General features: G+C 39.0%; 1 protein-coding gene across 1 annotated transcript in view; it reads right to left on the bottom strand.

Moving 5' to 3' along the window:
* Nucleotides 1-19,359, bottom strand: part of LOC149128608 (rho GTPase-activating protein 20-like) — a 31,557-nt gene extending 12,198 nt beyond the window's left edge. Inside the window, exons 1-2 of the mRNA XM_089314225.1 lie at nt 19,202-19,359; nt 17,353-17,464 (exon numbers count right to left, since the gene is read on the bottom strand). Coding sequence (XP_089170351.1) covers nt 17,353-17,464; nt 19,202-19,297 — 208 coding nt within the window. The 5' untranslated portion in view covers nt 19,298-19,359. The remainder of the gene's footprint in view (nt 1-17,352; nt 17,465-19,201) is intronic.
* Nucleotides 19,360-22,677: the final 3,318 nt, after the last annotated feature.

Raw genomic sequence — 22,677 nt, 5'->3', positions numbered from 1 at the left:
TTTGACAGGCAGAGTGGACAGTGAGAGAGAGAGACAGAGAGAAAGGTCTTCCTTTGCCGTTGGTTCACCCTCCAATGGCCACTGCGGCCGGCGCGCCGCGCTGAGCCGATGGCAGGAGCCAGGTGCTTCTCCTGGTCTCCCATGGGGTGCAGGGCCCCAGCACTTGGGCCATCCTCCACTGCACTCCCTGGCCACAGCAGAGAGCTGGCCTGGAAGAGGAGCAACCGGGACAGAATCCAGCACCCTGACTGGGACTAGAATCCAGTGTGCTGGCGCTGCTGGCAGAGGATTAGCCTAGTGAGCCACGGCGCTGGCCTCGACTGCATTTTTTAATTCTGCTTAAAGAGAAATCAAAATGAAATGAAGAATTAAGATCTCAACTTCATGGGAGAAATTTTCTTTCATGTCCTGTACAGGTTTCAGTAGTTCATGCATTTTCTTCTGATTACTTCTATGTAAGCTTATGATCAATTTTTGAATTCCATTTCTTCTATTTCATCATCTTTACAATCTAGTATTTAGGTGTCATATTAAGGATGTCATGTCTTCCTTTTCTTGTTCTTTTGAATTGGTGCATTTGTTCAGCATTTGTGGAGTATTCTCATTTTTCTTCTGTGGAAGCTTTTATCTTTGTACTATGACTGTAGGTAAGTGGAATGTCTGCTTTCAGTGAATATCTAGGGTTATCAGTGAATACATTTTGATTAGTGCTTCATTCTTATAGGCAATCTAAACAGACCTGTAACAAGCAATATCTTATTGATTTAATCTTGGGAGGTTATATGAATCCAGGAACTTATCCATTTCTTCAAGATTTTCCAATTAGCATATAGTTTTTCATAGTCAATGCTCTAGGTTAGGGAGTGTTTCCAGGGTAACAGCCAAGTTGGGTGTGGTAGATCTCAAAACTCAGCTACACCTTATACCTTCTCTTGTAGCCAAGGCTCCAAGGTCTCAGACACTGAGTCCAGAGAGTGTTGTTGGTTTGGGCACCACACTGTCTCTCATAGCTGCCCAGCTACCCTCCAGTAGAGCTCTGAGTCGCTGGGGGCTGCAGGCTGTTTCCTCCGCTCATAGTTCTGGATCACATCATATATATATATATAATTTTTTACAAATGCCTAATAATAAAGGCAAAAATTCAAGAAACAGACACTATGAGCCCCCCAAAAGAACACTACAACATTTTGATACTAGAATGTAAAGATGAAGAAAAAGAGGAAATGCCAGAAATGTAATTCAAAAAGTTAATCATTGGATTACTCAAAAGCAGTTGAAAGCAAATCCAGGAACTAAAAAAACTATTTAGGTATGAAAAATTTCCCATTAAATTGAGATTTTAAAGAGAAATCAAAATGAAATACTAGAAATGCAGTGGAAAGTATTAACAGAATTGGTAAGGCAGAAGAAAGAATTTCCAAATTAGAAGACAATCTCTGGAAATTTTATAGACAGACCAAAAACAAGAAGAAATTAGAAACTTAAAAAGTGTTGGAGATATATGAAATAATATCAAAAGATGCAACATTTGATTCTTAGGAGTGCCTGAGGGTGTGAAAAAAGAGATTCAAAGGCCTACCTAGTGAAATAATTACAGAAAACTTCCCAAACTTGGAGATAGAAAGGAATGTCCAAGTACAGGAAGCACATAGCACTGCTAACAAATTTGACCAGAAAATATCTTCATCACAGCACACTGTAATCAAACTTCCCACAGTAGAGCATGAATAAGATTCTAAAATGTGTATGAGAGAAAGACCAGATTTCCAGAGTCACACCTGACTTCTCATCAGAAACCCTGCATGCTAGAATACAATGGCAAGATATAGTCCAAATCTTAAGAGAAAAAACTCAGTCTAGAATACTGTATCCATAAATGAGAGCTTTGCAGGGTAAAGATGAAATAAAGACCTTCCATAACAGAAATTGAAAGAATTTGTCACCACTTGTCCAGCCTTACAAAAAATGCTTAAGGATGTGCTACACACAGAAAGAGCCATAATCATGAAAAAATATGAAGATAGAAACCCCACCCCAGTAAAAGTACAAAAGAAATACAGAGCAAAGGATAGGAACATTTGCAGGAAAATGGCAGGGCAAAGTTGATTACTTATCAATAGTTACCCTGAATGTAAATGGCCTCAACTCTCCAGTTAAAAGATACAAGACCTATCTATTTGCTGCTTATAAGAAACACAGTCTCCAACAAAGATACATAGACAGAAACTGAAAGGAAGGAAAAAGGTATTCCATGCTAATGGAAAACAAAACAGACTTTAACACAAAAACTGTTACAAGAGAGACAGAAGGACACTTTATAATGATTATGAGATCAATACAACAGGAAGATGTAACTATTATTAATATATATGCAACTAATTAAAGGGCACCTGGCTATTGAAAACAACTATTAAAGGATCTAAAGAGAGACACACTCCAATATGGTAGTAGTGGGGAACTTTAACACCTCATGCTCATCACTGGATAGATCAACCAGGCAGAAGATCAACAACCAACCAACAGAGTTAATTGATACTATGGACCAGATGGACCTAACTGATATCTACATCTACAGAACTCTTCACCACACAGTGGCAGAACACATTCTTATCAGCAGTGCAAAAAACTTTCTCTAAGATAGACCATATACTAGGCAATAAAGCAAGTCTCAGCAAATTCAAGAAATCAAAATCATACCATGAACCTTCTCTGATCATAACAATGGATTGAAGCTCAAAATCAACTCAAGAGTCTCAGGAACATATGCAAATAAATGGAGATGGAACAGTATGCTCCTAAACGAAAAGTGGGTCACAAAAGAAATCAAAATTGAAACAAAAAGTTTCTGGAAACAAATGAAGATGACCATACCTCATATCAAAACTTATGGGACAAAGCAAATACAGTGTTAAGAGGGAAGTTTATAGCAATTAGCACCTACATCAAGAAATTGGGAAGTCACCAACTAAATGAGCTGTCAGTGCATCTTAAGGACCTAGAAAAATAACATCAAGCCAAATTCAAACTAGGAGGAGGAGAGAAATAATTAAAATTAGGAGAAAAACTAAATTGAAACAAAAAATGAAAAAGATCAATGAAATGAAGAGCTGGTTTTTTGAAAAAATAAAATAGACTATTGGCTCAGCAAACAACAACAACAACAACAACAACAACAACAAAAAACAAGGAGAAGACCCAAATCAACAAAATCAGAGATGAAAAAGGAAATGTAACAACAGATACCAGGAAAATAAAAGGAATCATAAGGAATTACTACAAAAAACTGAATACCAACAAATTGAGAGACCTAGAAAAAAATAGATTCCTGGACACATACAACCTACATAGATTGAATCATGAAGACATAGAACACCTAAACAGACCCATAACTAAGAGATCAAATCAGTAATAAAGACCCTATCAACAAAGAAAAGCCAAGGTCCTGCCACCTTCACTGATAATTCTTCTTTAAATGTCTGGTAGAATTCAATTCCAATTCTTCTCAAGCTATTCAAAACAATTGAAAAGGAGGGAATCCTCCCAAACTCCTTCTATGAAGACTGCATCACTTAAATACCTAAGCCAGAAAAAGATATGAGAGCAAATGAGAAATATAGACCAATATTGAAAATAAATGTGAAAATCCTAAACAAAATACTGGCGAATCAAATAGAACAACACACTAGAAAGATCATTCACCCAGACCAAGTGGGATTTATCACTAGCATACAGGTATGGTTCAATATCCAAAAATGAATAAATGTGATAAACGACAGTAACAAACTGAAGACCAAATGCAGAGAAAGCATATGACAAAATTCAACACCCTTTTATGATGAAAACCTTAAGAAGTTGGGTATAGAAGGAAAATTCCTCAACATAAAGCAATTTAAAACAAACCCACAGCCAGCATCCTACTGAATGGGGAAAAATTGGAGGCATTTTCATTAGCATCTGGAACCAGACTAGGATGTCCATTGTCACCATTGCTATTCAATATAGTTCTGGATGTTTTAGCCAGGGTCACCAGGCAAGAGAAATAAAAGGATACAAATAGGGAAGGAAGAAGTCAAACTATACCTATGTGCTGATGACATGATTCAATATATAGGGAAGCCAAAAGACTATATGAAGAGAATATTGGTACTCATTAAGGAGTTTAACAGGATATAAAATCAACACACAAAAATCAATAACTTTTGCATACAGACAATGCCATAGCTGAGAAAGACCTTGTAAAATCAATCCCATTCATAACTAAAAATATTTAAATACCTTGAAATTAATTTAACCAAGGTCAAAGATCTCTACAATGAAAATTACAAAACATTAAAGAAAGAAATAGAATACGACCTAAAAAGTGGAAAAATCTTCAATATACAAGTCACAAAAAGACAAATACATTATGATCACTCTGTTCTGTGGTAACTAATAGAATACCTAATATGTAATCAACAGGAGTGAAACTGTCACTTTAGATGCACTGATTTTAAATAGCCCTTGTCTTGACTATTGAGGAGAATACATTTTTGTCTGCTTTGGTTTTTTTCTTCATACTACTCAGTTAACTAATTATTGTAGGGTTAATTTTATGAGTATTAAAGTTACCTGAAAAATTAATCTCTGAAAAAAAACAGGAATGGGAAAGGAAGGAGGAGGAGGAAAAAAGTTGAGTATGGGTGGGAGGGAGGTGGAGGGGAAGAATCATCATATTCCCAAATCTGTATTATCTGTATTAAATGCATTAAGTTGTATTCCTTTAAAAAAATTAAAAAGCCATGAGTAGCGAAAACCAACTGTTTCCACAAATGTCTAAAAATAGCAGAAAACAACAAAAAGAAAACATGACTGCCATAAGAACACAACATCATTTCAACATTAGAATATGAACATGAAAATACTGAGGAAATACCTGAAAAGTAATTCAAAAGAATCATCATGGGATTACTCAGAAGTAATAAGAAGCAAATTCATAAGTTAAAGAAATCCATACATGACATAAAGTAGAACAACACACAAAACAATGGAAAGATTTTCAACATTCGTGGATTAGAAGAATTCATGTCAATTGTCCATACTACCCAAAGCAATTTACAGATGCAATGCAATCACAATCAAAATGCCAAGGAAATGCTTCTCAGATCTAGAAAAAGACATATTATTCATATGGAAACACAAGAGTCCCTAAATATCTAAAGGAACCTTAAACAACAAAAACAAAGCCAGAGAAATCACAAAACCAGACTTCAAGACATACTACAAGGCAGTAATAATCAAAACAGTATGGTACAGACACAAAAATAAACATGATGACCGATGGAACAGAATAGAAACCACAGAAATTAATCCATGCAGCTACAACCAACTAATCTTTGACAAACAACTAAAATCAATGCCTGGAGAAAGGATAATCTCTTCAACAAATAGTGCTACACATCCATAAGTATGAACCAAGTCTCCAACATTATACAGTATAAAAAGATCAACTCAAAATGGATCAAAGATCTAAACATATCCGACATTATCAAATTAGTAGAGGAAAACATCGTGAAAACTCTGCATACTTCTTGGAAAAGACCCCAGAAGCACAAGCAATAAAAGCAAAAATAGTCTAATGGGATTACATCAAGCTATTAAGCTTCTGGACTGCATAGCAAACACTCAACAAAGAGGTAGCTGACAGAATAGGAGAAAATATTTAAACTATGAAACTGATAAAGGATTAATATCCAATATCCATAAAGAGCACAAGAAACTCGATAGCAACCAAACAAACAATACAGTTAAGAAATGGGCAAAGGACATGTAGAGGCATTTTCTAAAAGATGAAATTCAAAAGGTTAACAGCCATAAAAAATGCTCAGGATCAGTAGTTATCAGGGAAATACAAGTAAAAACTTCAGTGAGGTTTCACCTCACCTAAGTGAGAATGGTTATCATCCAAAATAAAAAAATAATAAATGCTGGTGAGGTTGTAGGGAGAAAGGTACCATAATCCACTGCTGGTGGGAATGTAGGCTAGAACAATCAGTATGGAAGGAGTATGGAGATTCCTCAAAAATCTGAAAATTGATCTGCCATATGACCCAGCCATCCCGCTTTTGGGAAGTTACCCAAATGACATGAAATCAGTGTATAAAAGAGTTATCTGGCCAGCGCCGTGGCTCACTAGGCTAATCCTCCGCCTTGCAGAGCTGGCACACCGGGTTCTAGTCCCCGTCGGGGTGCCGGATTCTGTCCCGGTTGCCCCTCTTCCAGGCCAGCTCTCTGCTGTGGCCAGGGAGTGCAGTGGAGGATGGCCCAAGTGCTTGGGCCCTGCACCCCATGGGAGACCAGGAGAAGCACCTGGCTCCTGCCATCGGATCAGCGCGGTGCGCCAGCTGCAGTGTGCTGGCCGCGGAGGCCATTGGAGGGTGAACCAACGGCAAAAGGAAAACCTTTCTCTCTCTTACTGTCCACTCTGCCTGTCAAAAAATAAAAAAAAATTAAAAAATAAATAAAAGTTATCTGTACCCCATGTTTATTGCAGCTCAATTCACAATAGCTAAGATATGAAATCAACTCAAATATCTGTCAACTGATGACTGAAGAAAATGTGGTATACACACACACACACACACACACACACACACACACACTATGGAATACTGCTCAGCCATGAAGAAGAATGAAGTCTTATCTTTCGCAACAAAATGGATGCAACTGAAAACCATTATGCTTAGTGAAATAAGCCAGTCTCAAAAAGACAAATATCGTATGTTTTCTGACATGTGGTAGATAATATATAGAATTCCTATACAAAAATATAAGAAATGAAACAGACATCTTGTGATTTGATTGTTTTTAGCTCTAATTTATATGCCTGTGGTCTGTCTACTTTTTACTTCTTGAATAGACTGGATTGAAATTATGTTTTTGCAAAAATTAACAAAAATGAAGGAAGTAAAGGAATTGAGGGTGGGAGAGAAGAAGAGCAGGAAACATGTTTATCTTCTTATGATTATACCTATGAAATACATGAAATTTGTTCTGTTAATATTAATAAAAATTAAAGAAAACTCATCCAGTGAAGAAATGGGAAAGAACCTCAATAAACAGCTTTCAAAACAAGAAATACAAATGGTCAACAAATAATACTCAACATCACTAGCCATCAGGGAAATGCAAATCAAACCACATTGAGACAGCACTTCACTCCTGTAAGATTGGCTAAAATACAAAAGACAATAACAAATGCTGGTGTGGATGTGGATAAATAATACTTATACACTGTTATTGGGAATGTAAATTAGTCCAGCCAGTGTGGAAAACAGTATGGAAATTTCTTAACTACAAATAGTGTTGCGATATGATCCAGCAATTTCACTTCCAGGTAGATGCCCAAAAGACGTGAACATGTTGTATCAAAGAAATACCCTGAACCACCAAGTTTATAGGAGCACAGTTCATCCTAGCCAAAATATGGCATCAACCAAGGTCTCCATCATAGATGAATGGATAAAGAAAATGTGGTATATATACAAAATGGAATATTTGGGTATAATGAAGAATGAATTCTACCATTTGCAGCAAAATGAATATAATTAGAGGACATGATGTTAAGTGAAATAAGCCAGACATAGAAAGACCAATACCACATGTTCTCCCTTATATGTGGGAGCTAAAATTTAAAAAGAAAAACTAGAAAAGGAAATGCCTGTATCAGTATAACTGCAAATATAGTTGTGTCAAACTTTGTTTTATACCTTTGTCATATTAGTGGTTAAGAATGTTATACTACTATAGTTTTAATGATCTGTGACTAATTTAAAATTTACTGTATTTGGATGGAATGGTCTCATCTTTCTGTTTGATTATAGCCCGTTTATAGTTTCTTCATAATATGTATTGTCATGAATTTTTGATACTTCATTAAAAAATAAAAATACGTATGAAAAAGTATGCATGGATTTGAATTTTTTATCTAAACCAACTCTTTACATTTTTATATTTTTCATGTTATTTTTGAATACTACATATGTAGGAACTGTTTGTGTCTCCATGTGTGAGGTAAATGGGAAAGAAAAAGTAGCTGGGATGACCTAATAGAATGGAAGCTGCTCATAAAAGGTTGAGAACCAGTGAGGCACAACATGCACCAAAAAGGTGGTCTGCATTTAACAACGTGCTTCCTGTGCATCCCATTATCAATACAGTCCATTATTTCTGGACAAAGGTTTCATCAAATTTAGAAAAATCATGTGAACATTTTACAAAATAGCTCTTGTCATAATGTTAAAGGAAGTTTATGAAAAGGGAAAGTCATATGTATCTGTGCAGATGTCATTATTAAACAACTCAGAAAATGAAGGACAGAGAGTTGGCTGACCCCATGGCAGGTGTGGTCTGGACATCATCCCTGAAATGTGTTTTCTTGTCAATTATCAAGACTTGTACAGGCTGGCATGCATCAAATTGCTCCACTTTCTTTATTGAGGGAAAAACACAAGGTTGTTTTCATATCAATATTCTAAGCTATCAGAAGCATCCCAATTCCTGATGAAATGGATTTTCCTAAAGATTTTCTCCAAGCAATAAAGTAAATGTCTTAAGACCAGGAAAAGGCACAAATCTGAAGGCACTAATAACACAGGTCCTCAAAATTCTGGTCCTGAACTCTATCCTAGGGAATTGAGTGCCTGTTGGCTGCCAGTTACCTAGGTTGGGCTAGTATTAGCTAGCTTCAAATTTCAGAGAAATCCCTACTATCCTGCGAAATCTTTTTTCACCTCGGTTAGTTTATACCATTATCTGATTTAACCTGCAATGCAATCCTGAGATATACAGAGTCTTCATGTCCATATTTTAGAGCTGAAGAAACCAAGGCTGACAGAGAAGGTCAGGCCAAAGAGAACACAGCAGGAAAATCATGACACAGGTTTTATGTTCTGGAATGGCTGCTTGACAGTGAAACAAGACTCTCTTTCTCAATGATGCTGGAAGTATTCAAACTGAAAGAGCACTGGACACCTGCGGTGCCTCAAGGACCATAGAGTGGAAGGAGAGAAAGATATCGAACAGGCATTGTTTTGAACCCCTCACTTGACTTTAATCTAGAGCACATTCTCTATAAGTACAAGAAAAAGATTTCAATCTATCTGTGGAAAAACAGAATACAAAGTATAATTATATGTTAGTGCCAAAAATGGTTTGATTCAAAGCATTTTTTCACTATGCATGGAAAATTTGTATAATGAAAAAACTAGCCATGAATTTAAAAAATATTTGCCACCAAAATAAACTGAAAACAGTAGGGATTGTCCCAGTGTATGGAATCTTGCCATGCAAGTGGGAAACCTGGTTTAAGCTCCTTGTTTCTGACTTTGGCCCTGCCCAGTCCTTTGTGGAACAAGCCAGTGAGCGGATGGGGTCTGTGTCTGTTAAGATCTTTGTGTGCCTCTCTGCCTCTTCACTAAATAAATAAACTCATGTTTTAACTTCCATTCATCATGTCTTTGTGAGGTACAGTCATAAGGAAGGAATCCACTTCAACTTTTGTTTGGAAAGAGTCCAGTTGGTGGATCATAGAATATGATGCTGTTAAAATTTGCACTAGCACGAGGGGCGGAGCCAAGATGGCGGAATAGTGAGGGCGCACACCGATAGTCCGGGAAAATTTAGTTTAATAAAAGGGGAGTTACGGTAGCCTCAGAAAAAAGAACCAGGAAAATATTGCAGAGGAAACTCTTCTGCATCGAGTGGCCGTGAATCGGAGGACCTACTGGGAGAACAAGGTCGCCCACCACGCGGAAGCCGAGCCGCGGGACCGAGCCGTGGAAGCCGAGCTGGGGGACCGAGCTGCACAAGCCGCAGGGTCTGCGCGCCAGTGCTAGAAGGGGAGTGCGTGCCACACAGACAACAGCGGGGAGACTTGGGACGTCCAGGGCTCCGAGTCCACACATCGGCGCTGGAAGGGGAGCGGACCTGCGTGGAGAGCGTGGGAGCCCACAGTTCGGGACACCAGCGGCAGACTCAACACACCAGCACTGGAACGCGAGGTGAGCCGAACCTCAATGGCCCGAGACACCGGCAGGCAAGCGGAGAGAGGAGACTAGAGGGAACGACACCCCCGGGGGAGGGGGGAACTTCACCAGGCTAACTGGAAGAGAGAGAGAGGAAAAAAAAAAAGGTGACTGGTACGGACACAGGTTTCTCTCTCTCCGCTCACCTCTCAAGGGCGAGCAAGACAAAGAGCAGGCGCCATCTTGGACATATGTCATAAGCAGAGCGACCTCAGGTCTGCACCGGCCCTGAGCCTAGCAGAAAAACCTGACTCTGGGCGGGGAGAATTAACAGGAGATTAGGACCTAGTAAATTTGTGGTGCTACTGAACTGAGACTGTGAAAAAAGAGACGGTGGGGGAGAGAACTCATGGAATTCACGTGAGCACTCTCCAGAGATGCTACAATTCCATAACTTTGGCAACCCAGTGGGAGACTGAAGGAGAATTTGAGCCCACTCTGAGGGCCGAACAGATTCCCTGTGTGGTCCTTGGGAAAGAGCTTCTGATCTCTGGCTCCTGTGGGTATATCATTTGCCTGCTAACTACCTCCAACTTCGTTCAGCTGTGCAGAATAACTTCCCTTTTGAATCAAAAAAAAAAAAAAAAAGAAGAGAGAGATTTACCACGCCTAACCTGGGAGTGTCACCTTTGGCACACCAAACAGAGCTCTCAGGCCACACCCATCTCAAGCCCTAAGGCTCCATCAAAAACAGACAGTCCACTTAATCTAGAGTCATAGTATAACAAGAAAAAGCACCACAGTGAAGAAACCAAATATCTCCAATATGCCAAATAACAAACGCAAAAACCAAGGTAATAAAAACAAGGAAGTCACCATGAAGCCCTCAAATGAAAAAGACACCCCAATTCAAGATTATGAGGATGATGACATAGAAGAAATGCAAGAAGCAGATCTCAAAAAATTGATAAGAACATTAAGAAGTTCTCAAAAACAAATTCTTGAACTACAGAAATCCTTAATGGACAAGATAGAAAATCTATCTCGTGAAAATGAAATATTAAGGAGGAATCAAAATGAAACGAAACAACTAGTACAACAGGAAACTGGGATAGTGACTGAAGTGAAGAATTCAATAGATCAAATGAAAAACACAATAGAGAGCCTTACAAACAGAATGGGAGAAGCAGAAGAGAGAATATCGGACTTAGAAGACAGAGAACAGGAAAGGATACAGTCAGACCAAAGAAAAGAAGAGGAAATTAGGAATCTAAAACATATTGTCGGGAATCTTCAGGATACTATTAAAAAACCCAACATTAGGGTTCTAGGAGTTCCTGAAGGCATGGAGAGGGAGAAAGGATTAGAAGGCCTTTTTAGTGAGATATTAGCAGAAAATTTCCCAGGTTTGGAGAAGGACAGAGAAATCCTAGTACAGGAAGCTCACAGAACCCCTAATAAACACGACCAAAAGAGATCCTCACCATGACACGTTGTAATTAAACTCTCCACAATGAAACATAAAGAAAAGATCCTAAAATGTGCAAGAGAGAAACATCAGATTACTCTCAGAGGATCTCCAATCAGACTCACAGCTGACTTCTCATCAGAAACTCTACAAGCTAGGAGGGAATGGCGAGATATAGCCCAGGTACTAAGAGAGAACAACTGCCAGCCCAGAATATTATGTCCTGCAAAGCTCTCATTTGTGAATGAAGGTGAAATAAAGACCTTTCATAGCAAACAGAAATTGAAAGAATTTGTTGCCACTCGTCCAGCCCTGCAAAAGATGCTTAAAGATGTGTTACACACAGAAACAAAGAAACACGGTCATCAATATGAAAGAAGGTAAAGGAAGGAAACCAAGGAAGGAAACCTCACAGCAAAAGATCACAGGGAATTCAAAGCATATATGAGAACTTATCTTTGGCAAATGGCAGGGCAAAGTTACCACTTATCATTAGTGACATTGAACGTGAATGGCCTGAACTGTCCAGTTAAAAGACACCAATTGGCTGATTGGGTTAAGGAACAAAACCCATCTATTTGCTGCTTACAAGAAACACATCTTTCCAACAAAGATCCATACAGACTGAAAGTGAAAGGCTGGAAAAAGATATACCATGCCAACAGAAATGAAAAAAGAGCAGGCGTAGCCATCTTAATTTCAGACAACATAAACTTTACCACAAAAACCGTTAAGAGAGACAAAGAGGGACACTACAGAATGATTAAGGGATCAATTCAACAGGAAGATATAACAATTATCAATGTATATGCACCTAACTACAGGGCACCGGTTTATCTAAAAGATTTGTTAACGGACTTACAGGGAGACTTAGACCCCAATACAATAGTACTGGGGGACTTCAATACTCCACTCTCAGAAATAGACAGATCAATAGGACAGAAGATCAACAAGGAGACAGTAGATTTAAACGACACTATAGCCCAAATGGATCTAACAGATATATACAGAACTTTCAATCCTACAGCTAAAGATTTTACATTCTTCTCAGCAGTACATGGAACCTTCTCTAGGATTGACCACATACTAGGCCATAAAGCAAGTCTCAGCAAATTCAAAAGAATTAGAATCATACCATGCAGCTTCTCAGACCATAAAGGAATGAAGTTGGAAATTAGCAACTCAGGAATCCCTAGAGCATATGCAAACACATGGAGAATGAACAACATGCTCCTGAATGAACAATGGGTCATAGAAGAAATCAAAAGAGAAATCAGAAACTTTCTGGAAGTAAATGAGGATAACAGCACAACATACCAAAACTTATGGGATGCAGCAAAAGCAGTGTTAAGAGGAAAGTTTATATCAATAGGTGCCTACATCAAGAAATTGGAAAGGCACCAAATAGATGAGCTTTCAATTCACCTCAAGGATCTAGAAAACCTACAGCAAACCAGACCCAAATCTAGAAGGAGAAGAGAAATAATTAAAATCAGAGAAGAAATCAACAGGATTGAATCAAGAAAAACATTCCAAAAAATCAGCCAAACGAGGAGCTGGTTTTTTGAAAAAATAAACAAAATTGACCCCCCATTGGCCCAACTAACTAAAAAAAGAAGAGAAATGACCCAAATCAATAAAATCAGAGATGAAAAAGGAAATGTAACAGACACCACAGAAATAAAAGAATCATCAGAAATTACTACAAGGACTTGTATGCCAGCAAACAGGGAAACCTATCAGAAATGGATAGATTCCTGGACACATGCAACCTACCTAAATTGAACCAGGAAGACATCGAAAACCTAAACAGACCCATAACTGAGACAGAAATTGAAACAGTAATAAAGGCCCTCCCAACAAAGAAAAGGCCAGGACCAGATGGATTCACTGATGAATTCTACCAGACATTTAAAGAAGAACTAACTCCAATTCTTCTCAAACTATTCAGAACAATCGAAGAAGAGGGAATCCTCCCAAATTCTTTCTATGAAGCCAGCATCACCTTAATTCCTAAGCCGGAAAAAGATGCAGCACTGAAAGAGAATTACAGACCAATATCCCTGATGAACATAGATGCAAAAATTCTCAATAAAATTCTCGCCAATAGAATGCAACAACACATCAGAAAGATCATCCACCCAGACCAAGTGGGATTTATCCCTGGTATGCAGGGATGGTTTAATGTGCGCAAGACAATCAATGTGATACACCACATTAACAGACTGCAGAAGAAAAACCATATGATTATCTCAATAGATGCCGAGAAAGCATTTGATAAAATACAACACCCATTCATGATGAAAACTCTAAGCAAACTGGGTTTGGAAGGAACATTCCTCAATACAATCAAAGCAATCTATGAAAAACCCACAGCCAACATCCTATTGAATGGGGAAAAGTTGGAAGCATTTCCACCGAGATCTGGTACCAGACAGGGATGTCCACTCTCACCACTGCTATTCAATATAGTTCTGGAGGTTCTAGCCAGAGCTATTAGGCAAGAAAAAGAAATTAAAGGGATACAAATTGGGAAGGAAGAACTCAAGCTATCCCTCTTTGCAGATGACATGATTCTGTATTTAGGGGACCCAAAGAACTCTACTAAGAGACTATTGGAACTCATAGAAGATTTTGGCAAAGTAGCAGGGTATAAAATCAATGCACAAAAATCAACAGCCTTTGTATACACAGACAATGCCATGGCTGAGGAAGAACTTCTAAGATCAATCCCATTCACAATAGCTACAAAAACAATCAAATACCTTGGAATAAACTCAACCAAGGACGTAAAAGATCTCTACGATGAAAATTACAAAACCTTAAAGAAAGAAATAGAAGAGGATACCAAGAAATGGAAAAATCTTCCATGCTCATGGGTTGGAAGAATCAACATCATCAAAATGTCCATTCTCCCAAAAGCAATTTATAGATTCAATGCAATACCAATCAAGATACCGAAGACCTTCTTCTCAGATCTGGAAAAATTGGTGCTGAAATTCATATGGAGACACAGGAGACCTCGAATAGCTAAAGCAATCTGGTACAACAAAAACAAAGCCGGAGGCATCACAATACCAGATTTTGGGACATACTACAGGGCAGTTGTAATCAAAACAGCATGGTACTGGTACAGAAACAGATGGATAGACCAATGGAACAGAATTGAAACACCAGAAATCAACCCAAACATCTACAGCCAACTTATATTTGATCAAGGATCTAAAACCAATTCCTGGAGCAAGGGCAGTCTATTCAATAAATGGTGCTGGGAAAATTGGATTTCCACATGCAGAATCATGAAGCAAGATCCCTACCTTACACCTTACACAAAAATCCACTCAACATGGATTAAAGACCTAAATCTACGACCTGACACCATCAAGTTATTAGAGAACATTGGAGAAACCCTGCAAGATATTGGCACAGGCAAAGAGTTTCTGGAAAAGACCTGGGAGGCACAGGCAGTCAAAGCCAAAATCAACTATTGGGATTGCATCAAATTGAGAAGTTTCTGTACTGCAAAAGAAACAGTCAGGAGAGTGAAGAGACAACTGACAGAATGGGAAAAAATATCTGCAAACTATGCAACAGATAAAGGGTTAATAACCAGAATCTACAAAGAGATCAAGAAACTCCACAAAAACAAAACCAACAACCCACTTAAGAGATGGGCCATGGACCTCAATAGACATTTTTCAAAAGAGGAAATCCAAATGGCCAACAGGCACATGAAAAAATGTTCAAGGTCATTAGCAATCAGGGAAATGCAAATCTAAACCACAATGAGGTTTCACCTCACCCCGGTCAGAATGGCTCACATTCAGAAATCTACCAACAACAGATGCTGGAGAGGATGTGGGGAAAAAGGGACACTAACCCACTGTTGGTGGGAATGCAAACTGGTCAAGCCACTATGGAAATCAGTCTGGAGATTCCTCAGAAACCTGAATATAACCCTACCGTTCGACCCAGCCATCCCACTCCTTGGAATTTACCCAAAGGAGTTTAAATTGATAAAGAAAAAAGCGGTCTGCACCCTAATGTTTATTGCAGCACAATTCACAATAGCCAAGACCTGGAACCAACCTAAATGCCCATCAATGGTAGACTGGATAAAGAAATTATGGGATATGTACTCTTTAGAATACCGCAGTAAGAAACAACGAAATCCAGTCATTTGCAACAAAATGGAGGAATCTGGAACACATCATGCTGAGTGAAATAAGCCAGTCCCAAAGGGACAAATACCATATGTTCTCCCTGATCAGTGACAACTGACTGAACACCAAAAAGGAAACCTCCTGAAGTGAAATGGACACTATGGGAAACGGTGACTTGATCAGCATAGCCCTGACTGTTAATGAACAACTTAATACATTATCCCTCTGAGTAGTTTTTTTGTCTGTTCTACTTAATATGACTGGTTTAATTCTGTAATTAATACACAGTTATTCTTAAGTGTTAAAAATTAACTGAAATGTGATCCCTGTTAAACATAAGAGTGGGAATAAGAGAGGGAAGAGATGTATAATTTGGGACATTCTCAAGCTGACTTGCCCCAAATGGTAGAGTTAAAAACATACCAGGGGATTCCAATTCAATCCCATCAGGGTGGCATGTACCAATGCCATCTCACTATTCCAAGTGATCAATTTCAGTTCACAATTGATCATAATGAAAGGACTAAGAGTCAAAGGGAGCACATAAACAGGTGTAGTACCTGCTAACACTAACCGATGGAATAAATAAAGGGGAGAGTGATCCAACATGGGAAGTGAGATACTCAGCAGACTCATAGAATGGCAGATGTCCTAAATAGCACTCTGGCCTCAGAATCAGCCCTAAAGGCATTCGGATCTGGCTGAAAAGCCCATGAGAGTACTTCAGGCATGGAAAGCCAAGACACTCTGGCAAAAGATCTCTGCGAGTGAGATCCCAGTGGAAAGAACAGGTCTTCAAAGAAGGAGGTACCTTTCTCTGAAGGGAGGAGAGAACCTCCACTTTGACTATGACCTTGTCTAAACAAGATAAGAATCGGAGAACTCAGAGGGCTTCCATAGCCTTGGAAACTCATGACTGGAGCATAGGGAGACTACTGATGCCATAGATAGGAGTGTCAATTGGTAAAGTCAACAACAGGAGTCACTGTGCACTTACTCCTCATGTAGGATCTCTGTCCTTAATGTGCTGTGTATTGAGATTTAATGCTATAACGAGTACTCAAACAATATATTTCACTTTGTGTTTCTATGGGGGTGCAAACTGTTGAAATCTTTACTTAATGTATACTAAACTGATCCTCTGTAAAAAAAAAAAAAATTATCAACTCCCAACTTGACTCTCACTGGGATTAAACATGACAATAGGTCTGATCTGATTTCATCATCATTTAAAAAAATCATCTATTTTTCACTTTATGTTTCTGTGTGGGAGCAAACTGTTGAAATCCTTACTTAATATATACTAAGCTGATCTTCTGTATATTAAGATAATCGAAAATGAATCTTGATGTGAATGGAAGGGGAGAGGGAGTGGGAAAGGGGAGGGTTGTGGGTGGGAGGGACGGTATGGGGGGGGAAGCCATTGTAACACATGAGTCGTACTTTGGAAATTTATATTCATTAAATAAAATTAAAAAAAAAATTTGCACTAGCACCTTTCTGAGATCAGGGACCATGCCTTTTCCTGTCTCAAACCAGTGTGAAACCTCCCTTGACCTGTGGGCCAACCTGTGAAGAGGAATAGTTGGGTACCTTGCCTTATACTGTTGTCCTTGGGACATATCCTGCACTCTATGGCAAAGTCTGTCTGAGGATCGCTCATGACCCTGGCAGTGTTTCTACCAGTTGTCATCAAAGGCAGTTAAATGATTCAGGGTACCTGAAACTTCTTGGCAGTTGTCCTGATTTATTGCATTTTCTCTGATGGGGGAGATGACATCTTCCTCAAAAATCCTGCAGAAATGCTCAATCAGAAATTTTACAACAGCAATCTGTAACATAAAGGACAAAGATAGAGTGTATGTTTACACTAGGCATCATTATATGTCATATTTCATAAATGAATTGTGAACCAGTCAAAAATGTGAAATTCAGAATTTTAGGGAAAATTCAATATAGACATAAAAATACATGAGCCCAAGGCTGGCACTGTGGTATAGTGGGTAAGACTGCCACCTGCAGTGCTAGCATCCCATATGGGCACCAGTTCAAGTCCCAGATGCTCCACTTCTGATCCAACTCTGCTATGGCCTAGGAAAGGAGTGGAAGATGGTCCAAGTTCTTGGGTCCCTGCACCCATGTGGGAGACCTGGAAGAAGCTCCTGGCTCCTGGCTTCAGAGTGGCTCAGCTCCAGCTATTGTGGCCATCTGGGGAGTGAATCAGCAAATGGAAGAGTGCTCTCACTAGCTCGCTCTCTGCCTTTCAAATAAATAATTCTTTAAAAAACGCATGAGCCCATCTTCTCTATGAAATGATGTCAATTTTGAAAGTATTTGGGCACCGATTTTTATATTCTTTAAGTCAGTTATCATTTGTGACAGTTTTTTCAATGAATACATATCTTTATAGATATGACATTTTCAACCAACATTTATAGAATGGTTGGGATACAAATACATTTATATTCTAAAATGTGTAAAGCAGCCAAATAGACACCAACTTGAGAAATTCACTTCTGAAGTCAACATCCTAAACTTGAGAAACAGAGATCCCCACTGGGTTCTTCTGGCAGGAAAGGAGTAGGTGGAGAGAAAATATCTGCTTTTCTAACTGTAGTCTGTGGTTGAGCACTGCCCTGCATCAGCTTAGCCTTGCTTTCTGGATGAGTGTGGGGATGAGCTGAGTGAGGCTCCTTTAGCATTGTGATTCCATTAGGAGATTCTGCAATCTTTCACTTGTTTTCAATTCTTCTAGCAGAGATGAAATCTGACCCAGCATATCTCTGAGTTGCAGTTGGTAGAGGAGGGTCAGTGGGTGTGCACATGTTTCCCAGTCCACCCAGGCAAGCTCATCCTGTTCTTGCCATTCTAACCATCCATTACTTAGGTGAGAAACCTTGGCTTGCAAACACTGTCCAGTGCAAAACAGCATTCAAAGGTAAGCCCTAGAGTTGAAACTTGTTTTGTAGAACACAAAGCCCACATTTGTTTCTCTTTATTTTTAAAATTGGTTTTTACTTACTTGAAAGGCAGAGTTGCAAAGAGAGGGAAAGAGACAAAAAAGGGTCTTTAAATGGTGTCACTCCCCAGATAGCCTCAATGGCTAGGGCTGGAGCAGACCAAAACTATCAGCCTGGAACTCCATCTGGGTGAAAGTGCCCCAAGTATTTGGGCCATTTTCTGCTGCCTTGCCAGGAATATTAGCACGGAGCTGGATTGAAAGGAGAGCAGCCAGGACTTGAACCAGCACTTAGATATGGGATGCTCATGTTAAAAGCAGCTGCACCACAATGCCAGCCACACTCCATATTCCAAACACTGTGTGACCCTCTTCTTTCTTTATGTCACCAATCTGGTATAAATTAAAGGGAAAATGAAGAAGGGTGGGAATGAGGGAAGGAGGAAAAGGGAGGATAGGTGGAAAGTATCATTATGCTCTTAAAACTATATGAAATACATGAAATTTGTTTCCTTTACTTAAATATTTTTTTTAAATGGCCCATCCGAATTAAGATACTGAACTTCAGGTGCAAAGCAGAGACAGCATAAAAAATGAGGCATCTCATTACCTTTTTCTTTCGTTCCACTCTTTGTGCTGAGTTGCTGTAATTAGGTAGCCAAAAAAGGCTTGGGGCTATACAAAACGACAAGTCAGAGGTCGTCATATGATTGGATGATGAGTTTTGTGCAATCTTGTCTAAAAGTCCAAACAGGGAACGCAAGAGATTAACGTTGGGTTTTGGCAGCTCGTCTAAAAGCCTGAATATAGAAAAGTGCACTCTTAAATCAAGAACTTTAACTCAGAACATTGTGCGTGCAGAGAAGAGGAACTGAATGCTTTGTTTGCCACTGGTGAAACCCAGTGAAAATACTTGACAGTGTACCAGTATGTCTTCAAAATAGTTTGAATATTGTCAAAGTATTTCTGAGTCTACTATGTTACACACTAAATTGAGCAACTATCAAAAATAGCATATTTAACAGAGCATATTTAAAACATTTGTTGCATTCTAGAATCTGATCACATGAAAGCTTCTTAAAGAATATAAACAGAAATTAATGGAAAGGGTTCCTTTTCAATGTAGTAGCAAAGGAATGGGGCAAGAGTGCAAAGGTTATCAGTTACCAAAGAGACTTGGTACAGCTATGAAGCACACACAAATGTGATGTGTCATGAATTCAATTCCTGGACCTTCTGTAGAATTCTCTGGCTGGCTAACTCTCTGACAGTGTTACATAAAGACTACTGACTCATCAGGCCACTAGCATCTGGATTGAACCAATAGTTTCCTCTTGTATCAGGGTCACATATCAGACAAAGGTCAAAGACTCCATATTAGTAATGGTCAGAGAAACAAGAACTAAATGACAGCAGCAAGGCCTGGAACCCTTTCTAAATGGGCCTACACCTGTGTGACCAAAAATATCTTTTGTTGGAGGTCATGATTATAATGAATAAAAGGGCTTTTTTTTTTAGGCTTTTTATGTTTGGTTGAGAATGATGACTGCATCCTCACCTCTGAATTGCCACTATTTTAGCCTTCTCGCTCCCTTCGTCCAGAACATGAAGCCAGTTATCATAGAGGTAGCCCGTAAACAGACTTGCTGGAATATTTTGAAGAAAATCCTTAGAAGAAAAAATAAAATCTTTGTATAATTTTTTTATAAATCATATTTTCACAGAAAACATTATTAGCTAACATACAAAGAAAATTTTAATTGAAGAACTCAGTTTAGTCCCCGTTTGTTCACAGCTACCCAGAATGTGACCTACAAAGAGCTTGGCTCCAACTCTCCCTTGACATGCTCGTGCAGAAACACAGGCTTGGATCTTCTCTAAAGAAAAGTAGCAGCATGAAGAGTTCCAGGCAGTGGTGGAAATGAAGTACCTTCCCCTCACAGGTACACTTTACAAACCAGTACCAACTGACTAGATCTGTTGAAGAATCATCCTTACTCATTATTTTCTTGAAAGAAAATAATCATATACATTTTGCCTGCTTATTTCAGGCCTAGTGCTGTTAACTGTTAGCAGGAAATGTTTGAAATCAAAGACATCAATAACACAATCATGAATGCACTCACGTTCACATGGAAGGTGAGAATGCAGCCCTCTTATCTGAGCTGTATGTGCTATGCAGCTTCTAGGGAGAAAATTCTCATTACAGCCTCACTCTTCATGTCTTCATACAGCAGGGCTGGGGAACCTTTTTTCAGCAAAGGGCCATTTGAATAATTACAACATCATTCATGGATCATACAAAATTATCAACTTATAGATTAGCCTGCTATAGATTTGCTGAAGTTCATGTCCTGCTTGCAGTTGCCTTGGCAGAGCCAGACCAAATTATTTTATGGGCTAGACATTCCCCACCCTTTATATTGATTCAATTCCTTATAGTTGTAAGCAGAAGATTCTAACTTTGTTACAAAATACTTAACATATTCTTTAAAATCCATTGGTTAAAACATGTACCATCCCCACAATAAAGAAACTTAATCATGATTTAGATAGCTCACAATTACAGATCCTTGGCTATCAAGGCTATGGATAAGCTTCCTACTTGTGGCCTTGGAAAGTTGGCCCAATTATGGTGTTAATGAACAATGTCAACACATGAAATTGAGCCCTTGAAACTTTCCTTTATGAAGATTTATCTCTTTGAGAGATGAAGCTACAGAACAAGAGGAGGAGAAACACAAAGAAAGGTCTTCCTTCCCCTGGTTCATTCCCCAAATGGCAACAATTGCCAGGGATGGGCCAGGATGAAACTGGGAGCCTTGGACTCCATCCAGTCTCGCATGTGGGAGGCAGGGGTCCAAGTACTCTAGCAATCTTCCACTGCTTTTCCTGGTGCATCAGCAGGGAGCTGGATCAGAAGAGGAACAGGTAGAAGACGAACCAGCTCCCATATTGGATGCCAGCATTGAAGGTAGAGGATTAAACTGCTGCATCACAATGCTGGCCACCCCAGGATATAATCTTCTGGGCCTCTAATTTTGACATCACAATGGCAAAATCAATGTGGCCCTGCTCATATTCCCATTTCTTGTCCTACAACTATAGAATTGTTCTAGACATGGTATTGTCAAGGACCAGATTGCAAAGTCTTCATAGAAATAACTGAGTCTCGCTGTAAAATTAGATCCATTTCATGTGTGTTACCTTACGAAGGGTAAATTCAACATGTTATTTGTATTTTCATGCTGTAAACATAGTAGTGGTCAACTGTAACAAATGACCAAACCACTGCCACTTATCCTATGGCCAAATATGAATGGGGGAGAGGGAAACACCAACTGTCTAATTTCAGTGGAATTTGCAGAACTTGTTTGTAGTCATGACCACAATACTGTATTTTTAGCCGCTAACAAGTAGTAAAATATATTGATTCAATTTTTTTCTGTTATGATAGTTCTCCTTTTAGAAATGTACCCAAACACTTGATTTAGCTGTATTGTTTCAAATATATATTTTTCATACAGATTACCTGCCCATATTCTGAACTAATTGTGGTAACTACACCTGCATTCAAAGCCAGATTTCCAAGTCAAGCTTTCTGTTGAGAGCAAGTTTACACTAGTGCGATAAACATAGTAACCACTAACCAAGCATATGCGAGTGGTAAAATTGAAAGGAGGCAAAAAAAATAGTAAAATCTTGCTACTCTGCTTCTGAAGTACATAGAAGACAAGGGGAGAAATGAGGAGGAAGTGAATGGAGGAGTCCATGGCCCCTTTTTAGTATTTGTTGATTCACTGTAAAGCAGCCACATGCTTACTATGGCACAATTCTCTAACGGTTTTCAAAAGCTTAAAAGCTTTCCTTTGGGGATTTTTACTTTGTTAGAAAGACATTGTGGGGGCCAGCGCTGTGGCACAGGAGGATAAAGCCCTGGCCTGAAGCACCGGCATCCTATATGGGCACCAGTTCTAGTCCCGGCTACTCCTCTTCTGATCCAGCTCTCTGCTATGGCCTGGGAAAGCAGTAGAAGATGACCCAAGTCCTTGGGCCCCTGCACCCACGTGGGAGACCTGGAAGAAC

Source organism: Oryctolagus cuniculus, chromosome 1 (genome assembly GCF_051225735.1).
Source record: "Oryctolagus cuniculus isolate XC-2025 breed Fujian yellow rabbit chromosome 1, ASM5122573v1, whole genome shotgun sequence".
Classification (NCBI taxonomy): domain Eukaryota; kingdom Metazoa; phylum Chordata; class Mammalia; order Lagomorpha; family Leporidae; genus Oryctolagus; species Oryctolagus cuniculus.
The sequence above is the reverse complement of the archived record's forward strand: the minus strand, read 5'-3'. Positions and strand labels throughout refer to the sequence as shown.